Source organism: Molothrus aeneus, chromosome 1 (genome assembly GCF_037042795.1).
Source record: "Molothrus aeneus isolate 106 chromosome 1, BPBGC_Maene_1.0, whole genome shotgun sequence".
NCBI classification, from domain to species: Eukaryota; Metazoa; Chordata; class Aves; order Passeriformes; family Icteridae; genus Molothrus; species Molothrus aeneus.
Window position 1 is genome coordinate 140,675,376 of NC_089646.1, and position 22,430 is coordinate 140,697,805.

Genomic DNA, 22,430 nt, shown 5'->3' on the forward strand with positions numbered 1-22,430 from the left:
TTTAATAAAATAAAGAACTTCCTGGTAGCAGCATTAGACTTTCAGATCTCTTAACAAACATATCTCCTATCCAAAGAGAAATTATTTTTGGCACAAGAGACATATGATCTCACGAACCAAGTGATTTGATCAATGGAAGTTTCTTTCCTGCTGTGGGCTAATAAATCACCCCAGGCAGCAAGTGCCAGCCATTTACAGTATGAGCTGGCTGAGGATAACTTAAACATCCCAGAGCTGCTATAACTTCTGCAACTACAAGGAAGTGGAAACTCCAAGAAGACAAACAAATGTGGACATTACCAAGTGACTACTAATTCCACCCTTGGTTTTAGAAATATACTTGCCCTAAAGGAAAATTTCACTAGGAAATTTTACAAATTATTTCTCTTATTTTTATTCCTACAACAGAGATAAATATTTGTCTATTTGTTGAAATTTCTTTTGTAGTCTACCCTGGCCTCCATCTCATATATTGGGAGAAAAAAATCTTAAGTAATTTAGTTGAGTAACACTACAAAAAGAAAATTGGGAACTCTGTATTTCTTTACATAGTTTCATGCTAATATTCACATAACCAATTTTAGAAGTAGAGCAAATGGGATTGCACTGGCTATCATATCAGCAGTTTCATACCAAAATTTCTGGATTTTTAAATACCCTGTCCTCTTTGGCTTTTTTATTTCCTTAGCCATATGGAAAACAGCAAGACACAATTAACTATTTGTCAGAAAACAATCTATTAATTAACACGATTCTGTGTGAATGGGCTGAAAATCACGTTCTTTGCTTGCCAAAAAAGCATTCCATTTCTGCCTAATGTTTGTGCTCTGAACTAAACATAGCTACAGATACACAGCTTGACACAACTGACCACGGCAGAAAAGGACAACTGCTGCCACGGTTTTTCAGAACCAGCAGCCATTGAGATTTTCTAAAGATAGGCAGGGGGTCAGGAGAGCTTCACCTCTGCATCTCCTAAAATTCTTTACTGACAGATCCTTGATTGAACTGGGCAGAAACAGATGAAATCCTAATTAAGACATTTAAATTTGTGACAGAGCTTGAAAGAGAAAAGATTTGAGGAGGGAGGAGGGAGAGTAAGTTACAGTGTTTTTTAGGCTTAACCTTAAAAATATAGGGTCTGACTTCAATTATATTTATATCCTTCCAGTTCTACTGACGTCAATGGATTTACTCCCAAATTATGCCAGATGGAAATCAGGCTAGCTATTACAACATTTTCATGCATATAACTAGTACCCCTTTAAATGCACTACTTATTCAAAAGTACATCCTGAGACAGCAGGCAGGCTCACATAGCTCAGCCACCATCAGAGGCAGGGGCAGTCAGTGATGGGGATGGGGAGGCTGAGCTGCAGAGTGATAGAAGGGGAAGAGAAAGAGGAGATCAGGAGCAAACTTCATTTGCTGTTATCTGCACATGCACATAACCTTTGCTGCTGCTGCTGCTGCTGAATCCTGGGCACTAAGCTGATAATGTCTGGGGCTGACACAAGGCAACATGGTGCATATTTGCTTCCCTGGAAGAAAGGCAGTCTGAGATCTCTGTTACCTGTGAGACTGGTATTCTTATAATTCATGTTTTAGCACCACAGCCTGTAATGCTATTGTTTCCAAAAATGTGAACCACTCCGCAGGTCCACACAGGCCTACAGGTGTGTGTAACCATTATCAGTTAGTGGTTGCCTCCTTGTCGCTGTTTTTCAGAACTGTTCACTCACTTGAATGTGATCCTGTAACCACAACCCATTCCTTCTGCTTGCACTTGCAAATATCCAAGCAGCTGTTTCAAGTTATTTGAAGAGGGCAGAGACTGAAGTTTTACTTGATGTATCCAGGCTAACAGAAACTGATGATGTACATGACCTTTGCTGAGCGCAAACTGAGTCCAATATGAAGGAAAGTAAGAGAGAGGAGCTAAAATTCCTCTCTTTGAAGTCTTCTTGGAACTGTGAAGAGTTAATCTTATGTGACTGTGAAAGGTTCACAAAAGGCTGGTCTTATTCTTGCTAGTAGAGAAGATTTCCATACCTTCCAAGCCACTCAATATTTTGTACACCCGTCTGTACCGAGAGCTCTCTGCAGTTCATCTATTCATCATCTGCTCCTTCCACTGTCACCTTCCTCCAGGCTCCCCTAGCTCACAATCTTCCAAGTCTCTTCCAGTGCTGTCCCACTCTTCCCTTTCCCCCAGCTCTAATTGTCTTTCTGCATGTACCCATTTGGCTTATGTCCCAGAGGAACAAAAATCACAGCAGAGACATATCAGATGTTTTGTCCCATGTCTCCTTCTTCTTCTTCCCGCACACTCACATGGTTAGAGTTTGGAGCAGGGTCTCCTCCTGTTGGTACTACTTCTGCTGCAATCTCACACCATGGTATTCCAGCTTTGGCTATATCCTGGGCACTTTCATACTAAAATAATTATTATGTTATTAGCCACAACAAACACCCCCAGAATCTGAGCTGCTCTCTTTCTCATTTCAAACTCTTGCAACAGCAAAGGAAGAATCCAACAGCAAGTCAGCTCATCCTCAATAGCCAGCCTTCCCAAAACCCACAAAACCAGTCAAAAACATCACATAAAAGGTTCTCACACTGCCCCATTTAAGCTGTGCAACCCCTTTCCAATCTGCTCCTCTTTGCAACACTTCCAGCTTCTTCCATTTCTTCCAGTTGCCTTTGCCTTGTTAACATATGCCTACAGTTTTGGGCAAGCAGATTCAAACCTCTGTTTTGAAAATTTATGTGGGAGAGTATTACTGTGTATGCTGTAGCTCTGTGATTCGGGGATCCAAAGAACATAGCAATAATAAGGATTTCTTATGTGGAATGAATACATGTATGTGTTTAAACATGAAGTTTTAATGTATCCTCCAAACTGAAGAGCCCTGCACTGAATTTCCCAGGGTGACAGAAGCCAGAGATCACACCATAAACTATTTATTTCATAATAATGTACAAGCTTTTCATTCCACAAACGAATAGGTGAGCTTCTATTCCCGTAGCAGGCTTCTCCTCAAAGTGAACCTTTTTAGAGCCATTTCCATAAACATCACTGGCATTTCCAGCATGAAGTACAAAAAAGCAGCTATAGCCACACTACACTTTGGCAGCTACTCTGGCCAATGTCTGCAACTATTTTCAGCACAAGATCAACAAATGAATGTTTGTACAGCAGCATTTGCTCAGCAGAAATGTATAAACAAAAAAAGCTCCAAGAATAACACGATGCGTTCACACAGTTTCAGGAATCTTCACAGCAGCTAATAGTCATTAGTAATTAAAACCCAGGTGCTTCCTTCCAGCAGGGCTAGTGGTACTGCAGGAACACCTGAAACTCAGGGAATCCAGAAACATATGAGAAAACCTTTGGCAAGTCCATTTGTCTTCAATGTGACTACATTGAGAGCAGAAGGTCCAAGCCCCCAGACATATGTCCTTCAGACATAATGCACTTTGGCTCCAGATCCCCTTTTTGCACCCTGACTACTGAACAGGCTCACTGTACAAGCCAGAATGCCCTTCCAGCAGTGCCACAGCAATCCACGATGGGGCAGCTTCTCACACCTGTAGAGAGCTTCGCTCTTCTAGCAGGTCCTGTTTTGGATACTTCTACCCCCTTCTCACCCTATCCCTTTCAGCTGTTTCCCATCTTGCTTCCAAAGTCTAACACCAAAGACTGGATCTCTGTGGACTTTGGGTTTTTCCATTTGATTTCACTGGATTTTCTATTTGAAGCAGTAATGGTCTTTCAGCCTTATTGATCAGTTTTCATTGCACAAAGAGGAGGACAGAAAACTGTGTGTGATCTGCAGAAATCAAATGTATTCTGTCTGTATTTCTCTGTCCCTTAAATGAGATTGTTTGGAGCTTGCATTAAAATTAAAATTGAAAATGTTGCTTTTGTACTAGTCATTGAGTAACTCTTCCTTCCTTTCCTAATCCTTCAAGTGAGGAAAGAAGTCAGTACAAGGATATTGTGCATGTTGGGATTTTTGTCTATCTCTCCATACAGATGATTCGTGAAATACTGTCTCTCCCTAGATTTACAATTGTAAAATGAGGTCCAAATCTTGTTCTTTGAGGGAAGTGTTGCTTTTGGAAATGATCAGAAACACCTTCCTAGCAAACAAGGGATGCTGGCTGTTTGCAGTAATGCAACAATTGGTCTTAAGATTTTTACTTATGAATAAAGGAGAACTTTGCTAAAGTATTGCTAAAAAAGTATTAATAATAAAAAAAATACCTCAATGCTCCCAAATTCCTTGCAATGCCATTGTAATCATTGGATGGTAAGCTCTGACAAGGTTAAATCTAATATTATTCAAAGGCTGTTCCCTGAAGCAGATTTCCTTTTGGTAGTAGAATCATTGTCTTACTGTTTAAACATTCAGGCTTTCCTCTCTATTTCACACTTCATAAAGCACCTTTATGGTACTGAGGTGATGTTTTTTTTTTTTCCCCAAACAGAACAGAAGGCAGTTTGTTTTTCCAGCTTTGATTAAATCCTACATCCCACAAGCAGTGAACCTGTGATACTGCCCTACTGTTCTTACTGTCTCCCTCTATTAAGATGCCAGCATGGAATGTCTTTCCTGCAGCCCCGGCGCGTTCTGCTCCGAGGCTGCCGTCGGCGCTCCGGGTCTGAGGTTAATGTGTACACAGCACAACTCATTAGCCCTGCATCACTATCTGAGCCAAAAATCAACGTGATTGATCCAACAACATGTTTGGGCTTGAGACTCAGACTCAAATGAGGTCTCACCAAAAGCAAAGGTCAGCAACTTGGCACAAATTTCGCTGTGCACGGAGAAAGCTTTTCTTCCAAACTATTCATCAGGGAAGGTACAAATGACAACTAATATGGGCCTCATTAAAAATGAGTAGAGGAAACCCCTTGGAGAGGACAAGGCTCCCTCAATATCAAATTTCTTTTCAGTCTTTTTCTAAAGCTTTTATTTACGTTATAGTAAAGACAATGTGGAGCTTAAAGATAGCTGTGAGGCTTGGGGTTTAGGAGACTCGTTAGACTAATTATCATGATGTGCACTATCAATTACTGTCCACTTAAGAAGAGAGGGTAATTCTGCAGGCAGAAATAAATCTTTGGAACTGAAGAATCTGGAGGAAATAAAAGGATTTTTTTTCATCACCAATATTTTTTTAATGTTAAAACTCCGTTGTCATAACATTTCCCATCTTAAAATAACTAAAATAAAACAATCATTAATTTAAGAGTGGGAGAGAGAACAGGAATGATACATGAAACCTTTTCAATTGTGGCTTTGTTTCAAGTACAGTTCTTACAAGGATTTCACCAATACTCAAGCACCTTTGCCACAGTCAAGCCCTGAAATCACAACTTCAAACTATGCTATTTCACATATGGTATCAGCATGTTCTTTCTTCCTCAGTAACAAAGGGTGTTGAAAATATTATTGATACAACAACTAGACTGCATGAGAAATATTTCCCTGCAGTCTACAGAGTTACTGTGTTGCAATATAATTGTATAATGGTGCATTTTTGTAAGGGTTCTCATGGTATTACGGAGTATAATTTTATTTTTACAGGATTATGATAATAAGGTAAAAGGCTGGTTTTAACAGTCTCAGGAATTTCTTACATAACCAGAGGTTGAGCATTAAAATTGAACTGGATTTGTAGAGTAGGCACTGAATGAATGTCTTGCCCCACTGAAAATTGTAAGGCATGTACCTTTTCCCTCTTCACTGTTCTTTTAAAACTCTCTTATTCTTCTAAAGGTCAATCCCTCTTTCCAACAGAGAACACAACTTCCCCTCAAGATATAGTTGGAAAATCTGTTTATTTCTCTCTGTTAACAGTTGTTTGGCAAAGCATCTTTCAAGGCATATATGACTCCTGCTTGTACCAGCAGTGCCACTCTGCTCTTCCACAGCAGCCTGCAACATTAACCAGCTCCTCTGTCCTAAAAGCACTTGTGGGGGGAGATAGCACTGCTCTGACTGCAAGCTGAGTGGGTGAGTGTGGTGGGCCAATAATATGCAAAAAGAGAGGAAAAAATCCAAATGTTTCCCTCTAAATTAGGGTATTTTTACTAAGAATAGCTCTACTTTTGCCAGAAGTTTTCTCCGGGGATCAGCTGAAGGGCCTGGGGGGAGAAGAAGGGCTGCAGAGCAAAGAGGCTTTTTTATGGCCAGTTCTGCTGCTTTCTGATCTATTTATTCATGTCATTAATCAAAAAGCTGAAATAGGAGTATTGTTATGCTAGAAAAAAACCCCAAAGAAACGATAACTAGGGTGAGAGGAATTCACACTGGGCAAAGCCTGAAGGTCAACACTCCCCTAACGGGCCCCCCATTCCCCTGAAGGTGATTTTTAACTTCAGGAGACAAAACCAGCAAATGAGAATCAGGTAAATCTGAACAGAGAAAATGCAGCTTGATGGGAACTTAACGCCTGAAAAATCCAGGATTCTCTAAGACAGACAATCCCTTTCTTTTTATGCTTCTAACACGCAGCCTGTAAGCAGAAAAATGCAGAGAAATGAGCAAACAGACAGAGTGCAAGGGCACAGCTCTTGCAAAACCGTGTTTGCCAGCAGCCTCACACTGCAGGGCTGTGTACTTAGGGTGGCCCAGCCCTGGGGATGTAAGCATGTCTGCTTGTCCCCTGGAAGTGAAGTGGCATCCAGGGGCTGAAGGGTGTCCCCAGTGCTGCTCGGGGCTGCAGTCAATGGGGTCAGCGCTCAGGGCTTTCCTATTGCTCAGACTGCATTTGCCTTGCTCTTGTTTCAGCTGAGGTGCCCCAAACTATTGCCTTAATGGCAGCTTCCTGACCCTGAATAACCACTCCACAGCATCTCCAAATGCCCAGGATGAGCTCCACACCTTCCTCAACCATTGTGCTGCTCTGGTTTCTCCCACTGTGCATCCCACAGCTGGGCAAGAACAGGCTCTCCCCTTTCCTAACCCACCACTGCTGGCACCCTGCTTGCACCAGTGAGAGGAGGCAGAAACACACTGGGGCAGAAGCAGATCACTTGTTTTGGCACTGAAGCACTTAAAACAATTAGGAGGGCCACCCTCCACTCCCCACTGACAGCAGGGCTGGATGTGGGTTCAGAAGAGGTCTCTGCTCCCTGTGCAATGTGTTTTATAAAGGAGGTTCATGTTGCATTTAAATCACATTTGAATACCAAAGAGCATCACTGCCTCCAATTCCTTCACTATCTTTCTTGCAATATTTTCTGTCAGAGGCTGAGAGAAAAAAGGAACCTTTTCCCCAGCTTCTCAATAAAGGGGATCAAAGTCTTCCTTCACATCACACCTGTATCTTTGCTGTTTTTTTTTTTTTTTTTCAAATGAACTGTACTGCAAATATGTTCAAACAGAGACTTTCAAACCTGTACAGCCCCAAAAGGTGAGATGACCCAGCACATGCACAAGGGGAGCAGGACCCTTTTGGACAGATCAACAGCAACTGCCAAGGCAAAAGATGGAAAGGCCCAATAACCTGAAAATTTAGCAAAATCTAGGAAGAAAATACCTCAACCACCAAAATCTAGAGAGCTCCTTGTCCAGCAAAACCAACCTAGCCAAACAGCAGTTGCAATTTGGGTTACCTAGAACAAAGAGTTAAGTATTCATGCTGTGGCAGACACACTGTGCAAAGAAGCCAGTGCTCAGAACCACATCAGGATGTGCTCCAGACCACACTAGGATGTGGTCCCACAGCTACCACCCTGTTCTGTTGGAGAAACCAAGAGAAACAGCTCCCACACCTCAGGCAGGCACTGAACTCCCCATTTCCTTTCAGCATCCTCTCCCTCCTTTCAAGCTAGAGCCCAGCATTGCCCCTGTCAAGCCCTACCTGGTTTGCTGAGCAGAGATCTGCAGAGCTCCCTGTCCCAGCAGAGCCATGTGGATCCTGCCTGGGGCTGGTGGCCCCTGCCTCTGCAGGCAGAGCTGACAGAGCAGCAGCCACACCTCGGGCTCAGAATTCTTCCTGATGCAGGGAGGGAGAAGTTAATTAAACTCTGTGGAGAGGAATGATTATAAAAAGGAACTTTCTCATCATTCCTGGGGTTCATAGGAACACTGATAGACATATGCTGTATTTTATGGAGAAGGCTAAGTCATCTGCAAGGACAGTCAGATCAAAGCTGAGGCAGAGGGAGAGCAGGAAGGATGTGATTACCTCTGCTGGGATCTGACCAGAACTAATCCAGCCCTCATGGGAAGGGCAAGGGGATATGCAGGGCCCAGTTCACACTGCAGCTCAACTTCTGCAAGAATAATTTAATACCTGAAGGCTACCACAGGCACAACAGTGCTCACTAGCTATTTAACTGTGCCCTCCAATTATCTGATAGAGGGGTTTTTCTTCACTACAACAACCAACTGTACTGCAGAAATACAGACTTTTGATTTCAGGTCCTTCATGCATTTACCAACATATTCCTATATTTTTCATTATTTACTTATACCTATTCTTCTTTCCAGTCCCCTTGCAACGAGCACTTCCCTGAATTTTATTATTTGCTCATCTGGGAAGAAATACCATGGGTGTTACAGATAAAGGCAAAGCCTTTAAAACAGTACAGTGAATAAAAAGGCTGTTTTCAGCCTGAGTTTTCCTTACTACAGCCATTTACTGAATGCACTGAAAGCAAGGAGAGAACGAAGTCACTGCTGGTAAAAATGGCCTGTGGAGGAACCTCACTGAAGCTTGGAGAGGAAATTACTCTTCATGCTATTTCAGGTTTACGTCTTTCCTAAGAACGGGCTGATCGTTACCCCAGATAATGAAGACTGTTAATGTAATTAAGAACTCTGTTCTGCTGTTTTACAAAGCAAACAAGTTCCGGAATTAATAAGCTGCAAGGTTAAGTGACACAGGGCAAAACCAGAATTCTTCATTTGGATATAAGTGCTCCACAGCAAGTCATTAGCTGGTACTTAAAAGTGCAATTTCTAATTTAGGACACAGAAGGTTTTCCATTTGAGGTATGTGTAATCTCTAAAAGGTCAGGTCAATTTTAAGATTATGACCAGATATATATTATCAATATGAGAAATTGCATCCTTCCATAACCAAAAACCACAGGAGAGCAGGACCAAGTTGCCTTGCTCTTCTTCCTGTATATTATAGGTGGGTAGTATTTCCAAACTTGTCTGTAAATTCCTTCCAAGTTAGGCATTTCAGTAATAGTAATTTTAGCAAACAACCATTTTTCAGTTTATTTATCTGATTTAATCATGTATTTATGTGTACTGACTTAACACACAGTACAACCCAAAGCTTGCTGTAGGCTCAGCCTAAACATGCACAGGTACTTTCCAGGCACAGAAGAGAGACCTGGGGATTAGTATAACCTGGATTTTATTCCTGAAAATGCTGCTGGTTCAGACTGTGCAGCCACCCCAGAGAAACAGGGACACACAGCCTAATGAAGCAGCAGATTCCCAATCCCCTCCTCCTTGCCACAGGTTCTCATTACTTGTCTTGCACTGGGATTTGCCTCTGTCACAAAACCTGCAGAAAATTAATGGTGTCCCTCCAAAAGTAATGACTTCTCTACCAGAACTGCCACCACCATGATGGAAGAGCTGGGAGTGCTAAGGGGAACAGTGGCAGCTGCAACCACAGACACAGCCATGGCACATTTTTTAAAATGCTGCCTAGTGGATGCTGTGCTTCATAGGAAGGTGGTTAAAAGTCAGATACAAATGAATAAAATCAGATAACATTGAACACATAATGTTAAATAATGGCAAAACCTTTTAACTTTGTGGTGGGCTGGTGGATTTCTCATGCAAAGACATCCTAAGCTCACTTTTACAATTTGGAAATGATATGAAATTTTTTAACTAAAGATCTCCATTTCTTTGAAAACTCATTTGTCTGTGATGAGAATAACAACATGGTTCCGTTGATGTCTACCTATTTTGCTAACCTGTGAACATGCTTCCTAAGGAAATGGTAACATTTTCATTTCATACTGGGGAAGAAAAATAACCTCAAATACACACTCATGTCATCTGCCTAAACCTTGTTTGGACAGCTTGCACGTCTCACAATTTTCCTGTTATCACTAGCTCCTGTGAATTAGAGTGAGAGCAGGGAGATAAATGTAATACTGCAATATACAGCTCGATACTGAAGATCACTCTGCTGTGACATGCCTTGCACTTCAGCACTAACACAATGATATGGTTATCTAAGGTTTGAGGAGACTGAACAGCCTGTAATATATTAACACACTTTTCATTTCAGAGATAGTGTCAGGAGCTGAAAAACAACTCTGGTTCACCATGCTTTGGTTATTTCCCTTCAGGTCTTTTCTACCATCTGAAACCCACACCAGATTTGGGGAAGTAGCAACACCCCCCTGCACAGGCAGAGCAACATGAACAGGCACCAAGTGCTGGGGTTAAGATCTAGTGAGAAAAGCCCATAAGGTCACTTTTTCTGCAGCTTCAAAAATTAACATTCTAAAAGGCAACTTGCAGGAATTCCTATTTTTAAGTTTCTCAAAGGAGCTTTCAGATAATTTTAAGGAAGTCCACTGCCTGTAAAACATTTGACATCCGGAAAGGAGAACAGTCTCTGGCTGCAGAAGTGCTTTTTCTCTCTTCCAAGCCTACATGAAAAGTATCACTGGCACAGTGAGGACAGAGAGAGATGCACAGCTCAGGGTTTTATTTAGTTTTGTTTTTTTTTCTTGACCGACCCAGCTTGATGCTGGCGCCTGGCTGCAGTTCCAGCGGCCCCTGAAGGCAGTCATGCTTTTGCTTGTGTGGCTGACTGCTGAATTGGCAAAAGCTACCTTCACAAAACCCCTTTTGCCAGAACACCTTTTTGTGTTTGCATTTAAAGAAGAAAAAATTTAGATAAAGCTTTTGCCAACAATATTTTTCTCTATTGCAGCAAATGTTACGGAGTGATAAAATAAACCACCATTTCCTCAGTGTTTCAGCTCTTCAGAGCAGAATTTGCTCCTCATGAGGGAACTCAGTGGTAGATGGGTAAGTGTAAGGAGAAGAGCAACTATGCCTGTTTCAGCTCCTCTGTAAGTCACAGGATGTGCAGAAGCATTAAAAAGAGGGGCGGGGAGGAAAGGTGGGGAAGACATTTTTACAAGGATTGAAAGTGTTTCTGGAAGAGCAGAAACAATACAAATTTGGAAAAGCTCCTCAGTATAGATGACATTACTAACTTCTTTTTTTAATTTGGTTGCTAGAAGTATCTTTACAGGGAACATTTTAAAAAGACAAGACCTGGAAAGATTAATACCCACATGTAACTATTCCCTCATGCTTTGCATGGCTGTTAAATGCACAGGTCTTGCTGAAGTGAAAAGACAAATACAGGAAACACAAAGTGATGAGGAGTGCACACACCTCATTACAAACCAGCACTTGGTACTTCTCTTAGTTACAGAGAAGTTTTAGGAGGGTGGTGACTAATACAACTCCCTAATCCTTGGTCAGCTTTAGAAACCTTCCTCATAAGGCCAAGGTCAGGACAAGGCTACTTCCTTAATAACACAGGGAAGATGGCATCTCTAATGATGGCTTCTGGCTGTTTTTCTCCTTGCCTTTAAGAAGGCCACAGAGAACATTTGCTTTCTTAAAGTGATGCAGAGCTCTCTATTTACCAGCAGACAGGCCCTCACTGCTCACCAGGAAGATGAAGGTGGAATTGCAAAATGGAAGTCTCAGGTTGAAAACCACAAGTTTAGTGCTTTCCTCACAGGGAAGTTCAGTTGAGGTGGTAGAATCCTGTTAGCATGCAATGGCTTAGTATCTTAGATAACCTACTATTTATTTTAATGTTACCCACCTGAGGGAGGCTCCCCTAATGAATCTATTTTTGTAATGTCATGTAAGTTGAAGTTTAGAGCTAAGTTTAGAGCAGAGTCATATAAAAAATATCAAACCAGGAAATAGCTTAATTGAAGCTCACAGTAATCACAGCAAATTACAGTGAAATTTCCATGGGATTACATTTTGCATTCCCCAAACAAGCAGAGGAATTCACCTCACAGTCTTCCCATTTTGCTGAGAATTCACTTTAAGGATTTTCTATGTAAGTAACATAATATGATGCCATAAAAGCTGTCTCCAAAGTTACAGTCTAAGATGCTTCTGTGACCCTGTGGGAAGCCCATGCTGGAGCTGGCTCCTGGCAGGACTGGTGGCCCTGTGGAGAGAGGAGCCCACCCTGGAGCAGGCAGGACCCATGATGCTGCTGGGGACCCCATTGGAGCAGCTTGTGAGAAACTGCTCCCATGGGAAGGACTCATGTAGGAGGAGTTCCTGGAGGACTGGCTCCTGTGGGAGGGACCCCACCCTGGAACAGGGGAGCAGAGTGAGAAGTCCTCCCCTGCAGAGGAAGGAGCAGAAGAGACAAGATGTGATGAACTGAGCACAACCCCATTCTGGTCCACTTGTGCCACAGGGAGGGGAGAAAGGTAGAGAAAACCACAAGGGAAGAAGGGAGGGGCAGGGGAAAGGGTTTTTTAAGATTTGATTTTATTTTCTCATTACCCTACTCTGGTTTTCTGGTAATAAATTCAATTAATTTTCCCCCAAGTTGAGTCTGTTTGGTCCATGATGGTATTTGGTGAATTATACTTCCCTACCCTTATCTCAAGTCACAAGCCTTTTGTTTTCTCTCTCCTGTCCAGCTGAAGAGGGGGAGTGATACAGCAGCTTTGGTGGGCACCTGGCATCCAGGCAGAGTCAAAGAACCACACTGGTATTCACAGGCACCTCCACAAATCACTACAAGACTTAATCTCTTCCCACTAACAAACACAGGTTTTTTCACAAGGAGCATCTCTGGTCTGTGTGTCCCTCAGCTGCCTTGAACACCTCCTCTGAAACAATACACAAACAGCTGGCATTTACACAGTATATGCAGGTTATCTCTTTCATCCAGGCTGTACAGCCCACAGTCCAGTAAAAATAAAGAGAATTTCACATCACATTTTGCCACATGCAAGGATTTTCTCTACTTTTCAACAGGTCTCCAACATGAGAGAAAGGTGGGAACTTTTGACATCACTCTGTTACTACTGCACAGTTCTGGATGGTTTTTAGTGAAAAAAAACAAGTTGCCTTTTCAGTAACAATGTCACTGCAAATCTCTCAAGGCTAACTCTTGGTAACAGCCACCATAAATACACTGGAACATGCACAGAGCCAAGCATGCCCCTAACAAAGGCAAAACAAGTTCCACCACTAAATTTAGAAAGACCTCAAAATGGTCCATGCTGAGTAATACAAAATAAGATTTCAGCCCATAAGGGGAAAGAGAAAAGAAGGAAAAAAAAAAAAGAAAAAAGGAAAAAGAGAGAAGCATTTGAATGGGATATTGTGTATTAACTGTAAGAAGAGGAAATTCATAAACCAGGAGCCATGTGTCCACTTAAGATGATCTGTGGATATTATACTTACAAGATCTCTATGATCTACTACAGAACAGTCACCCTTTCAGAGGAAAGCATTTTGCAACAGGAAGAGTCCCTTATGTTCAGCTTTTTATAAGTAAGAAACACAAAAAGGAAAACAAAATTAAAGATCCCATGGCTGTACAGTTTAATACTTCTAAAATTTACTTAGCAATACTTTGGTGTTTTAATCCCAAATTATTCCCCCAAACTTTTACATTTTCTACAGCACTAAGCCAAAGAGTTGTGCTGTCCCCACTCAGTGAGCTTGGAGGGAGGAACAGGAAAAGATACAAAATCTGCCCGAAAGGCTTGGCAAACTTTGTGTCACTGGAAGTGGTGCAGAGTGACCCATGTTTTGGTAAAAATTAATGGTGTGCCTTTTTAAAGGACACTAGACAGAAATACAAGCACCTGTGCCTGTGGATTCCATACTTTCTTCTCCAAAATCCCAAAAAGAGATCAAACATACAGTATTTTTTTCAGGGCAGTTACAGTCAGTTTTGCACATCTGTGCTGGGTGCACAGGTTGAAAGGGCAGAGTGCACACAGTGACCATCTTTCCACACCCCCCAGCTGGAGGGCAGAGATGCTCTGAATGGCTGCCCAGGCACCAGATGGATGGGAATTATTTCTAGGCACAATTTTAACACTGCTACCATAGCAAATCCACACTTATCAGTTATCAGTGCCTAAAATGAACTCAGAGACTATTGATTTAAAATCAGATCATCTCATACTGATACCACCCCTGTGCATTCATGGATTGTCTCTCCACAGGTCAATAGATCCCAAAATACTCTTGAACAGAACACCAGCTTTTCTCTGGGCATGAAACATTTTAAGACTCAAACTTTGAAAGATGGGCAAGAGTTGCAAATGCAAGCTCAGGCTGATAGGATGCTCAGCTCAAATGCAGGGTTACAATTCAAGAGCAATCTCCCAGCCTTTATGGGAAGCTCCAGATCATGCCCAGCTCCAGAGGCCAGGCACAGCAGAGGGGTGGCCGATGGACCAAGTAAGTACTTCCCAAGCTGGAAGTCAAAGGTGACAACTCATATACATGATGGGAGCTGTAACAGCAGGTGAACTCAAGGGCTGGTGTCAGTTTTTGTGACTCATGTCCCATCCTTGAACTTGATATGAGACTTTTTGATCTCCCAGGAAAGTCTTTGTTAATTGGCATGTAGAAGCAAAGACTATGGGGACATTACAGTTTTCTGCTTGATTTTTTAAAGCACAAAAATTGGCACGTTAAGAAAAGAAAGGTCTTCAAGGAAAGGTAAATCAAACCCCAGAATCTCATGTAGTCTCACTACTTCCCCACAAGGCTGAATTCAGGAACAGAGAATAGGAGATAGAGAGCTTAGAAATGAAAATAAGAGTGTTTCCATTACCTTTTCTGCAAGCCAGCCTAGATGCCTAATCTCTCGACTTCCAGCAATCCCTGTTTTACCCAGCTGGTCTCTGACCTCTGCAATCACCCTGGGGATGAGCTCATTGACACTGGAGTGGATGGCATTGAACCAGGCCTGGGCTGTAGCTGAATCCTTACTCCTGAGCACCACGGTGTGCTTGGCATCAGGTGAATGAACTTCAATAATTCTAGAAAAATGGGGGAAAAACATTATGTTCATTCATATACTAACAGGCAGCTAAATTTATTACCTCATTTAGTGACTGCAATGAGTTAAAAAGGATACTAATATTGAGACCTAGCACTAAAAACTTACCTTTAAAACACCTGAACAGAGTAGGATCATCTTAACTGAAGCCAGGTCTCCACTGGCATTATGATAACATCCTTGAGAAGGGGATTTGCCAGTGCTGATACAACCCCTCATACAGCATGTCAATAGGAGTTTAGAATATAGAGGCAAGAGGAACATGCACTGACATGGACACTGCCCAGAACCACAGACTGTGTGGATGATGACTGTGGAGAAGCCAGGGATAAGCTGCTGCTTTCCTTAGCTGGTTATCATGGCACAACCAGAGTTTTTCAGTGTGTTTATTTTATCCATGCAGAGATAAATGAAAATCATCCCCATCCCAAACAGAGGGATTTTCCTAGGATTGTTCTGTGGTTTCAGTGATACCACTACACATTAACACAGGCCACCAGCATCCTCAATGCTCCATTTAGAGCCTGCTAACAGTGGCTACAAGAAAGTGCTAACAACAATCATATGATTGCTGCTGGCAGGCACCTTTCACAGATTTTCAAACTCCTGTAGAAGGAAAGGAGTTCTGTTTCAAAGAAAACATTCCTACTGGACTATCCTGTGGTTTCCACTGTGGTTTGAAAAGTACAACTGAACACAGTTTTCAGGAAAATGAATCCTGTTCATTGTGGTAATGGGACCTGTGCCAACACCTTTGCTAACAACAACAACAAAAGTGCTTTGACAGGCAGCTGCAGTTATTTCAGCTCTGTTCTTAGTGAAGTTATTAGTTATTAGTGGGGCTTTGTGTGCTCTTTATGGCTTTGTGGGCCATTTTACTTGAACATCTGGTAAATAACCCAAAAAGTAATAGCCTGTTTTATCTTTATGTAGCAATTATAAAACAAAGCCCTGGTCATTGCCCATCACTCAACTCTGTATCACATTTGCGCTTTTTTATTGTAAAAGTACAGTGACAGCCCCCGAATGTTACCCTCCCAAATTCAACCTGGGATCTGAGCCTAAGCATGTACTTCTGTCGTGTGTATGCCTGCCCAGGCTCTGGGACACACAATGACTCCTTTCTGCAGCAGAAAATTAATTAGTTCAGTGGAATTTATTCAGGTTGAAGTTCAAAACAGAACTGTAATGCAAATATTTGTTGTGCAATTACAAAATCCAGCAATTTGGAGCTTAACTAACAATTAAGAGGTTTTAATTATTTGGTTAAACCAGAGCAGAATCCAGAACAGAGAGTGACTGGATCTACACAGCTCTCTGGGGCTCAGAGAGGAAGGATCCCTGGTTTCATGTTTGTCCATTTTGAGAAGGGGAGGTTTCCATGTAGCCACTGTTCTAAATATAGAAAAGGTCATGATTTTCCAAACTCAGCAGCTGAACTGTTCAGGGTCTTAAATCACTGGATAGCTTAAGAAGTGGTTTGATTTTTCAGGAAGCACTGAGCCAACACAGTAATGCATGTTTCCTCAGTAAAGCTGCTGCAGTTCAGCACTATCTGAAAATTAATGTTCTTATTTAGCCACTCCAAGATGCACCAAATTTTCAGTTTCAAGTACCAAAGTAAAATTCCTTGATACATGATGGCAGTCTTGTGAACTAGAAAACTGTATTTATAGACAGGCATGTTCCAAATCACACTCCCATTTTTTCTGAACTGCTAGAAACAGTCATCTCCTTCATGGTTAGGATTTAGCCATTTGTGTCCACAGATCATTACAATCATGCACAGCTATCATACTCCAGTCTGTGTTTCCATCACAAACACAGCTCTCCCACTGCTGAGTCCCACTGTGACTCTGAACTGCAGTTGGAGCGTGTTCTTGTAGGCAGCCACCACCAAAAACAAGCTAGACAGGCTTGGATTTTCAAAATACATTGTGGTAATCAGTGAAATGTTGCTTATTACTTACAGAACAGTTTTTGGCAGGAGATCTTACAGTATTTCACAAATGAGGTCAGTGACAGCATCCTCATTTCACCAACAAAAAAAAGGAAAAGGGGAAGAACCCGGACAAGGCAGGGAACAGGCCAGGAGCAGCAATGAGGATTTTCAGTCCTCTGTCTCCCATTTTAATACTTCTTTTAAAAACACAAATTATTTGGACAACACAGCAGTACTGTGCTGCATTTGAAAAATGTAAACACACCATATAAATTGTGTGAAACAATGCTCTTTGCAAAGCCTGTGGTTTCTACAGGGGACTTCCACCTACAAACTTGCTGCACATCATGCAGTAAACAAAGTGCTGAACACAGACTCTGAAGGCTCAGAAGAAAGTGCTGCTTTTTCAGTTGCAAAGGAACAGCAGAAAACTTGTGTGATTTCTTTGTAAGTTAGAGTTGTAGCAGGTTTTGACTTAAAAATAAATTATTGAGAGCTGAAAGAGCTTCCAAATGGCAACTTGTTTACCTCCAGTTTGTAAATTCTTCCTTCAAACAAGTGGATTAACATACAAACAGGTATGTTAGTACTCTGGCCTTCATCAAAGTGTATTTTCCTTGATGGTGACTATTTAAGTATTTCTACAAGAGTTCTATCCCCTAAAATAATGAACATTTAGACAGTTGTCAACAGTTCTGTATAAGGGGTTCTAAACCCCACATATTCTTTTTAATATCTACATATTCAAATGTGACACCAAAGTCTAAATTCTAGTATACATATGCATACACACATACTGAGCCATGCTTGCAAAAATACTCATCCCTCAGTGACTTGTAATAGAGCTAGTTTGGGAATGCCTGTCGGTCACCAAAGTGTGATGCTGATGCACTACCAATGCAGAAAGTCTTCCTTGTTCCATGAGCTGAGTAACAAGATGACTGGACAATACTCCTGACACTTCTCAAAACTTAGTTCAAAACAGGATGCTGCTTTGACCGTGCTGAAAATTATTCTTAAATTATTATTTATCCACAGCACTTTTCCACTCTGAGCAGTACATCTGCAGGCATCATTCCTCAGCAAGCTGCTACATAGGCCAACTTTTATTTACACACCCCAAAGTCTAAATCCTCAACTGCTTGAATTCTGCTACTGGCAATTGTTGTAAGATCTGGACTAGAAAACCTTAGGAAACCAAGCTTGCAGATTTCCACCAAAAAACCCAGGACTCCTGTCTCCACAGTCAACTGGGATGGAGATACTAAAATAAACTTCAAATCTTCCTGGAAACCCATGGGCTCTGACTGCAATCAGATGCTGAAAGTGCTGCATCCCTATAAACTCTTTCCTTTTCTGCCTTTCAGCCCACGCTGCTTTGATTCACCAATCCAAATGGATGATGCTTTCTGTATAGCAGCTGACTGATGGCATTTCCATACTTTCTGAAAAGAAGAAAATACCAGTGACCTTAGTAAACTCCAAGACTAAGGCACTTAAATGCTTCCAGCAGTCTAGCCATTATAGTTTTGATTTGTTCCTTGGCTAAACTGACCACCTCTTAGTGACTTCTGTTTATCTGCAGTTCAGTGATAAAGTTCCCTTAATTCCCCACTGAACTGAAATATTTAGGGCAATGCCACAGCTGTGTTTATTCTCACACTCCACCACAGTTATGTAAATACTGCATATGGAGCTGTTTCTGATAAAGCCCATACCAACCCAAAGGAATTATATGCTAGCTCTAGATGACTGCCAAGATGCGCGGCATCTCTCCAGCTTGGCAATGCATATGAATGATATCACATTTTCTCAGAGATCATTTGGCAAACCTTATCATAAAAGAGTAATTTTCTCTCTCCTTCTCAAAGACCCTCAGTGAGCTGAGGAGTGTTTCCAGCATCCTCTTCTCCACCCGCAGAACACGGGGGTGACACAAAACTCAGTGCTTCCAAATGCTGTAACCCGGCATGTAAGAGGAAAACTCCCTTCCTCTCTTCATCAGATTTTCTACTTCACAGAGGATCGGGAGGAGTTGAAAGCAAGTGTTTGGTAGACCATACTCATTCCACTTTTGATAAAGCTTCTTTCTGTAGGAGTGTTCATTATCTAAGAAATACCTTTTATCAAAACTCTTGAAAGTACTTCTGCCACCAGCACTGGCTCAGGACCAAATCAGGCACTGAGTTACACTTCATGACTCTTCCTGGGCCAGATTATGTATTCAGTAACTGATTAAAGTGTGGAGTAAATCCCTTGAAGTTAATGATAAGCTGGAGCCAGAGTTATTCAAGTCCATCACACTACTTTGATTTTACACTGGCACAGAGAGGAACATAACAGGCTGTCACTGACTTTGCAAACTTAAAGATGAATCAAAGGCCAAACTGTTCGCTCTGCACTTCTCCTCCATCACTGTCTGCACATGAAACCACAGTATATAATTTTGGTTTTTCTGAGTGTACAAACATAGGAACCTTTCCAGGAAAAGGGGGAATTTAGAAGAACACAACCTGATTTATATTTGAAAAGTTGTAGGTTTTGTTATAAAATAAATTTTAAAAAACTGTTAAGGTTCTTTTGAATTCTATATGCTGCATCAGGAGATGAACCAGGAACTGAATACATTAAAACTAAGCAATGGAAACTTCGGGCTTAGTCTGCAAGGAAAATATTCCAGAGAGAGACTGTTAGGCTTGCAATGAATTCCCCAGCATACTCTCTGAAGAAGTACCTTCATTTGATGAACCTAAATGGAAGTGAAAGCAATTTTACCAAACAAGCACTGCTTGGTAATCAAGTGGAATTTTTCTATGTGAAAGGCTCTCAGTCCCCTTGCTGTCAGAAGAGTACTTGCTGTATTAACAGTTACTTGGTGGCTTTCAGTTTACAGTGCTAAAAACAATGTAGATACTTTCCTGGGGCTGGACTAGACTGATATCCAACCAGAGGGTGTATATATCGCTAATGAGCTGTCACAGTTGATTTCATTTCTATTTGCCACCAGCTGGGCTTTAATACAAGGGATATCAGAGGAGTTGTGCCACATGCAAGTAAAGAAAGGATTTGGTTCTGCAATGGACTTGCTCACACCACTGCATGCAGATGCTGACCAATCTGCAGAGACATCAAACACTGCCTTCTTCACCCTGAGCAACCACAAAAGTAATGGAATAGTTTTCAAATGTTTATGGATATTAAGGAGCAGGACTCTTACACCACAGTGCCCAAAAATTATCTTATATTTTACTGTCTTGATTTTTTCTTTTATATTCTGGTTGTAATTATACTGAATATTGCTAATCCAGGAATATGGAGTTCAGTCTTCTTCACAGCAGAATCAGCACAAAACAATGGCAAAGACGCTGTTCCAAGGAGAAGTTGGGGTAAATTATTTGGGAAAAAAACCCACTAACAGCATTATTTCATAGAGATGTCAGGAATTTGATTTAACATTAGAAGTTGCTGAAATTTTAAAACAGAAGATGTGATTGGTATATTCAATACACTGAGCAGAGCTCCCTGAAGCAGCTGTTTTCCCTGAAGCAAACCCACAGCCAAACTCAAAGCAGCAGCAGCAAAGCAAACCTTCTGCAGCTGGAGCTGCATCTGGGCTTGGCAAAGAGCACATAGCTGCAGTTGGTAACAGGGGAAAATGCCCCCTTCCAGCTGAGAAGAGGGTGGAGGGTCTCATGCTGCTGCGTAAGTTCATGGGTTTGGAGATGAATTAGATGTCTTGTGCAAGGAATGTCACTCTTGCTGTTAGGAAATGCTGTAGTAGGACCCAGGGGAAAGAAGAGGATGTGATCCACAAGTGTGGGTGAAAACTGATATGGAAACAGGGAAAATTAGTGGGGCTGCTGACAGATCAGCTCTGTCTTGTGCATGAGCTGTCACAGAAGGAAGTCTTGCTGGAAGAGAGAAATGGCAGGTTTACCTTATCTAGCAGGGTATGTCTCAATGTCTCATAATGTTATAAATCTACTTTTTGACTTCCATGACCAAGAATCCCAGGGATCACTGCTTACTTGCCAAGTGAAGCAAAACCAAAGCCAAACAACCATGACTACAAAGCCACAAATTCCTTCTGGATTAATTACTGGCCTCTGCAAGCTGTAGGAAGAGGCCCCACCTGGGAGCCAGTGTCCCAGAGATACTGCCAGCTTCTTTGGGGACAGTGTGCATGGGTCACCTCCTGGCACTTTCACAACTGACAGTAGACCCATCTTCCTATTGAATAGACACAGAGTCTGATGGAAAAGCTGTATGTAAGTGATGAGAAGAAGTAGCAACTTCAGCAAAATTCTTACTATAGTAAAACAGGAATTTCCATCAGCAGAAACACAGGAGAAAGCAAGCTAGAAGTGAGCAGAGGGTATTAAAATAGTAAAGTATTCACACACAACCCCTAAGCACTAAGGACAGCCTCAGAATCTACCAACACTGAGCTGGAGCACCTCCGATGGCAGCCCAGCACCAGGGTTCACACCGTGATTGCCATTTGCTGCCATTCCCGTGACTACATGAGGTGCAAGAGAGAGCAGCTTTAAATACACCAGCTGAAAATCCTGCTCCTTAATCAATGGCAGATCAGGCTAGATCAGAGCTGTGAGACTGAACTCCAATTTGCAGATGGGCTGGTAGGCAAGGGAAAGGCCAAGACTGAGCACAGGACAACCACCAGGCAGGAAAAAGAGCCTTGAGGTTGTCAGTGTCTCCAAGCCATAACACAAGGACTGCGGGAACTGGGAGCATAGCAGGCAACTGAAACCCTTGCACATCAATCTTATTTCTTTGGGACATCTCAGGGGTCTTTAAACTGCTCTTCAACATTATTTAGCAGCAGCTTGGGTGTCAGCACATATACTTTTACATACAGATGCACATAAAAACACGATTAACTATTTGTTTTCCTCTTCCCTGCAGCACTCCCACTGTTCTTCCTTTCCCTTTACTCTGTGACACATTTCTTAGAGCATCCCTCTATCTACACCTTCTCAGAACTTTGTTTTTTTTTCTTTTTTACAAAAGTGTTTGTTAAGTACAGTCTGCTGCAGTCTTCACTCTCTGGGTTTGTTGCTCTGCCTTGCTGGTTTGGCTTCTTATTTAATCACTTTTTCTTAATTTGTGCTCCTCTCTTCCCTCCATCCATTTCTCAAGGTAGCTCCTTATTTTCTGTTTCCCTTCACCTGATTATTTTCCAGTTCCTTTGCTCTTTTTTCCATTTCTCAGCTCAACCCTCTACATCTGAAGCTGATTGGAAAAATTCAAATTCTTTGACTTTTTCAAAATTCCCCTAACTGAAGCAATGGCTGAAAAAAACCAAAATGGCAACACAAAAACCCACCAGCATATGGTAGGGTTTTTTTCATTATTTAAATATTTTCACAGGAAATAA

The 22,430-nt window shown here is 41.7% G+C and overlaps 1 protein-coding gene across 1 annotated transcript in view; it reads right to left on the reverse strand.

The window, feature by feature from the left end:
* The window catches only part of SNTB1 (syntrophin beta 1), a 112,312-nt gene that overhangs the window by 26,924 nt on the left and 62,958 nt on the right, over window positions 1–22,430 (reverse strand). Inside the window, exon 3 of the mRNA XM_066565958.1 lies at window positions 14,863–15,070. Within this exon, the coding sequence (XP_066422055.1) occupies window positions 14,863–15,070 (208 nt within the window). The remainder of the gene's footprint in view (window positions 1–14,862; window positions 15,071–22,430) is intronic.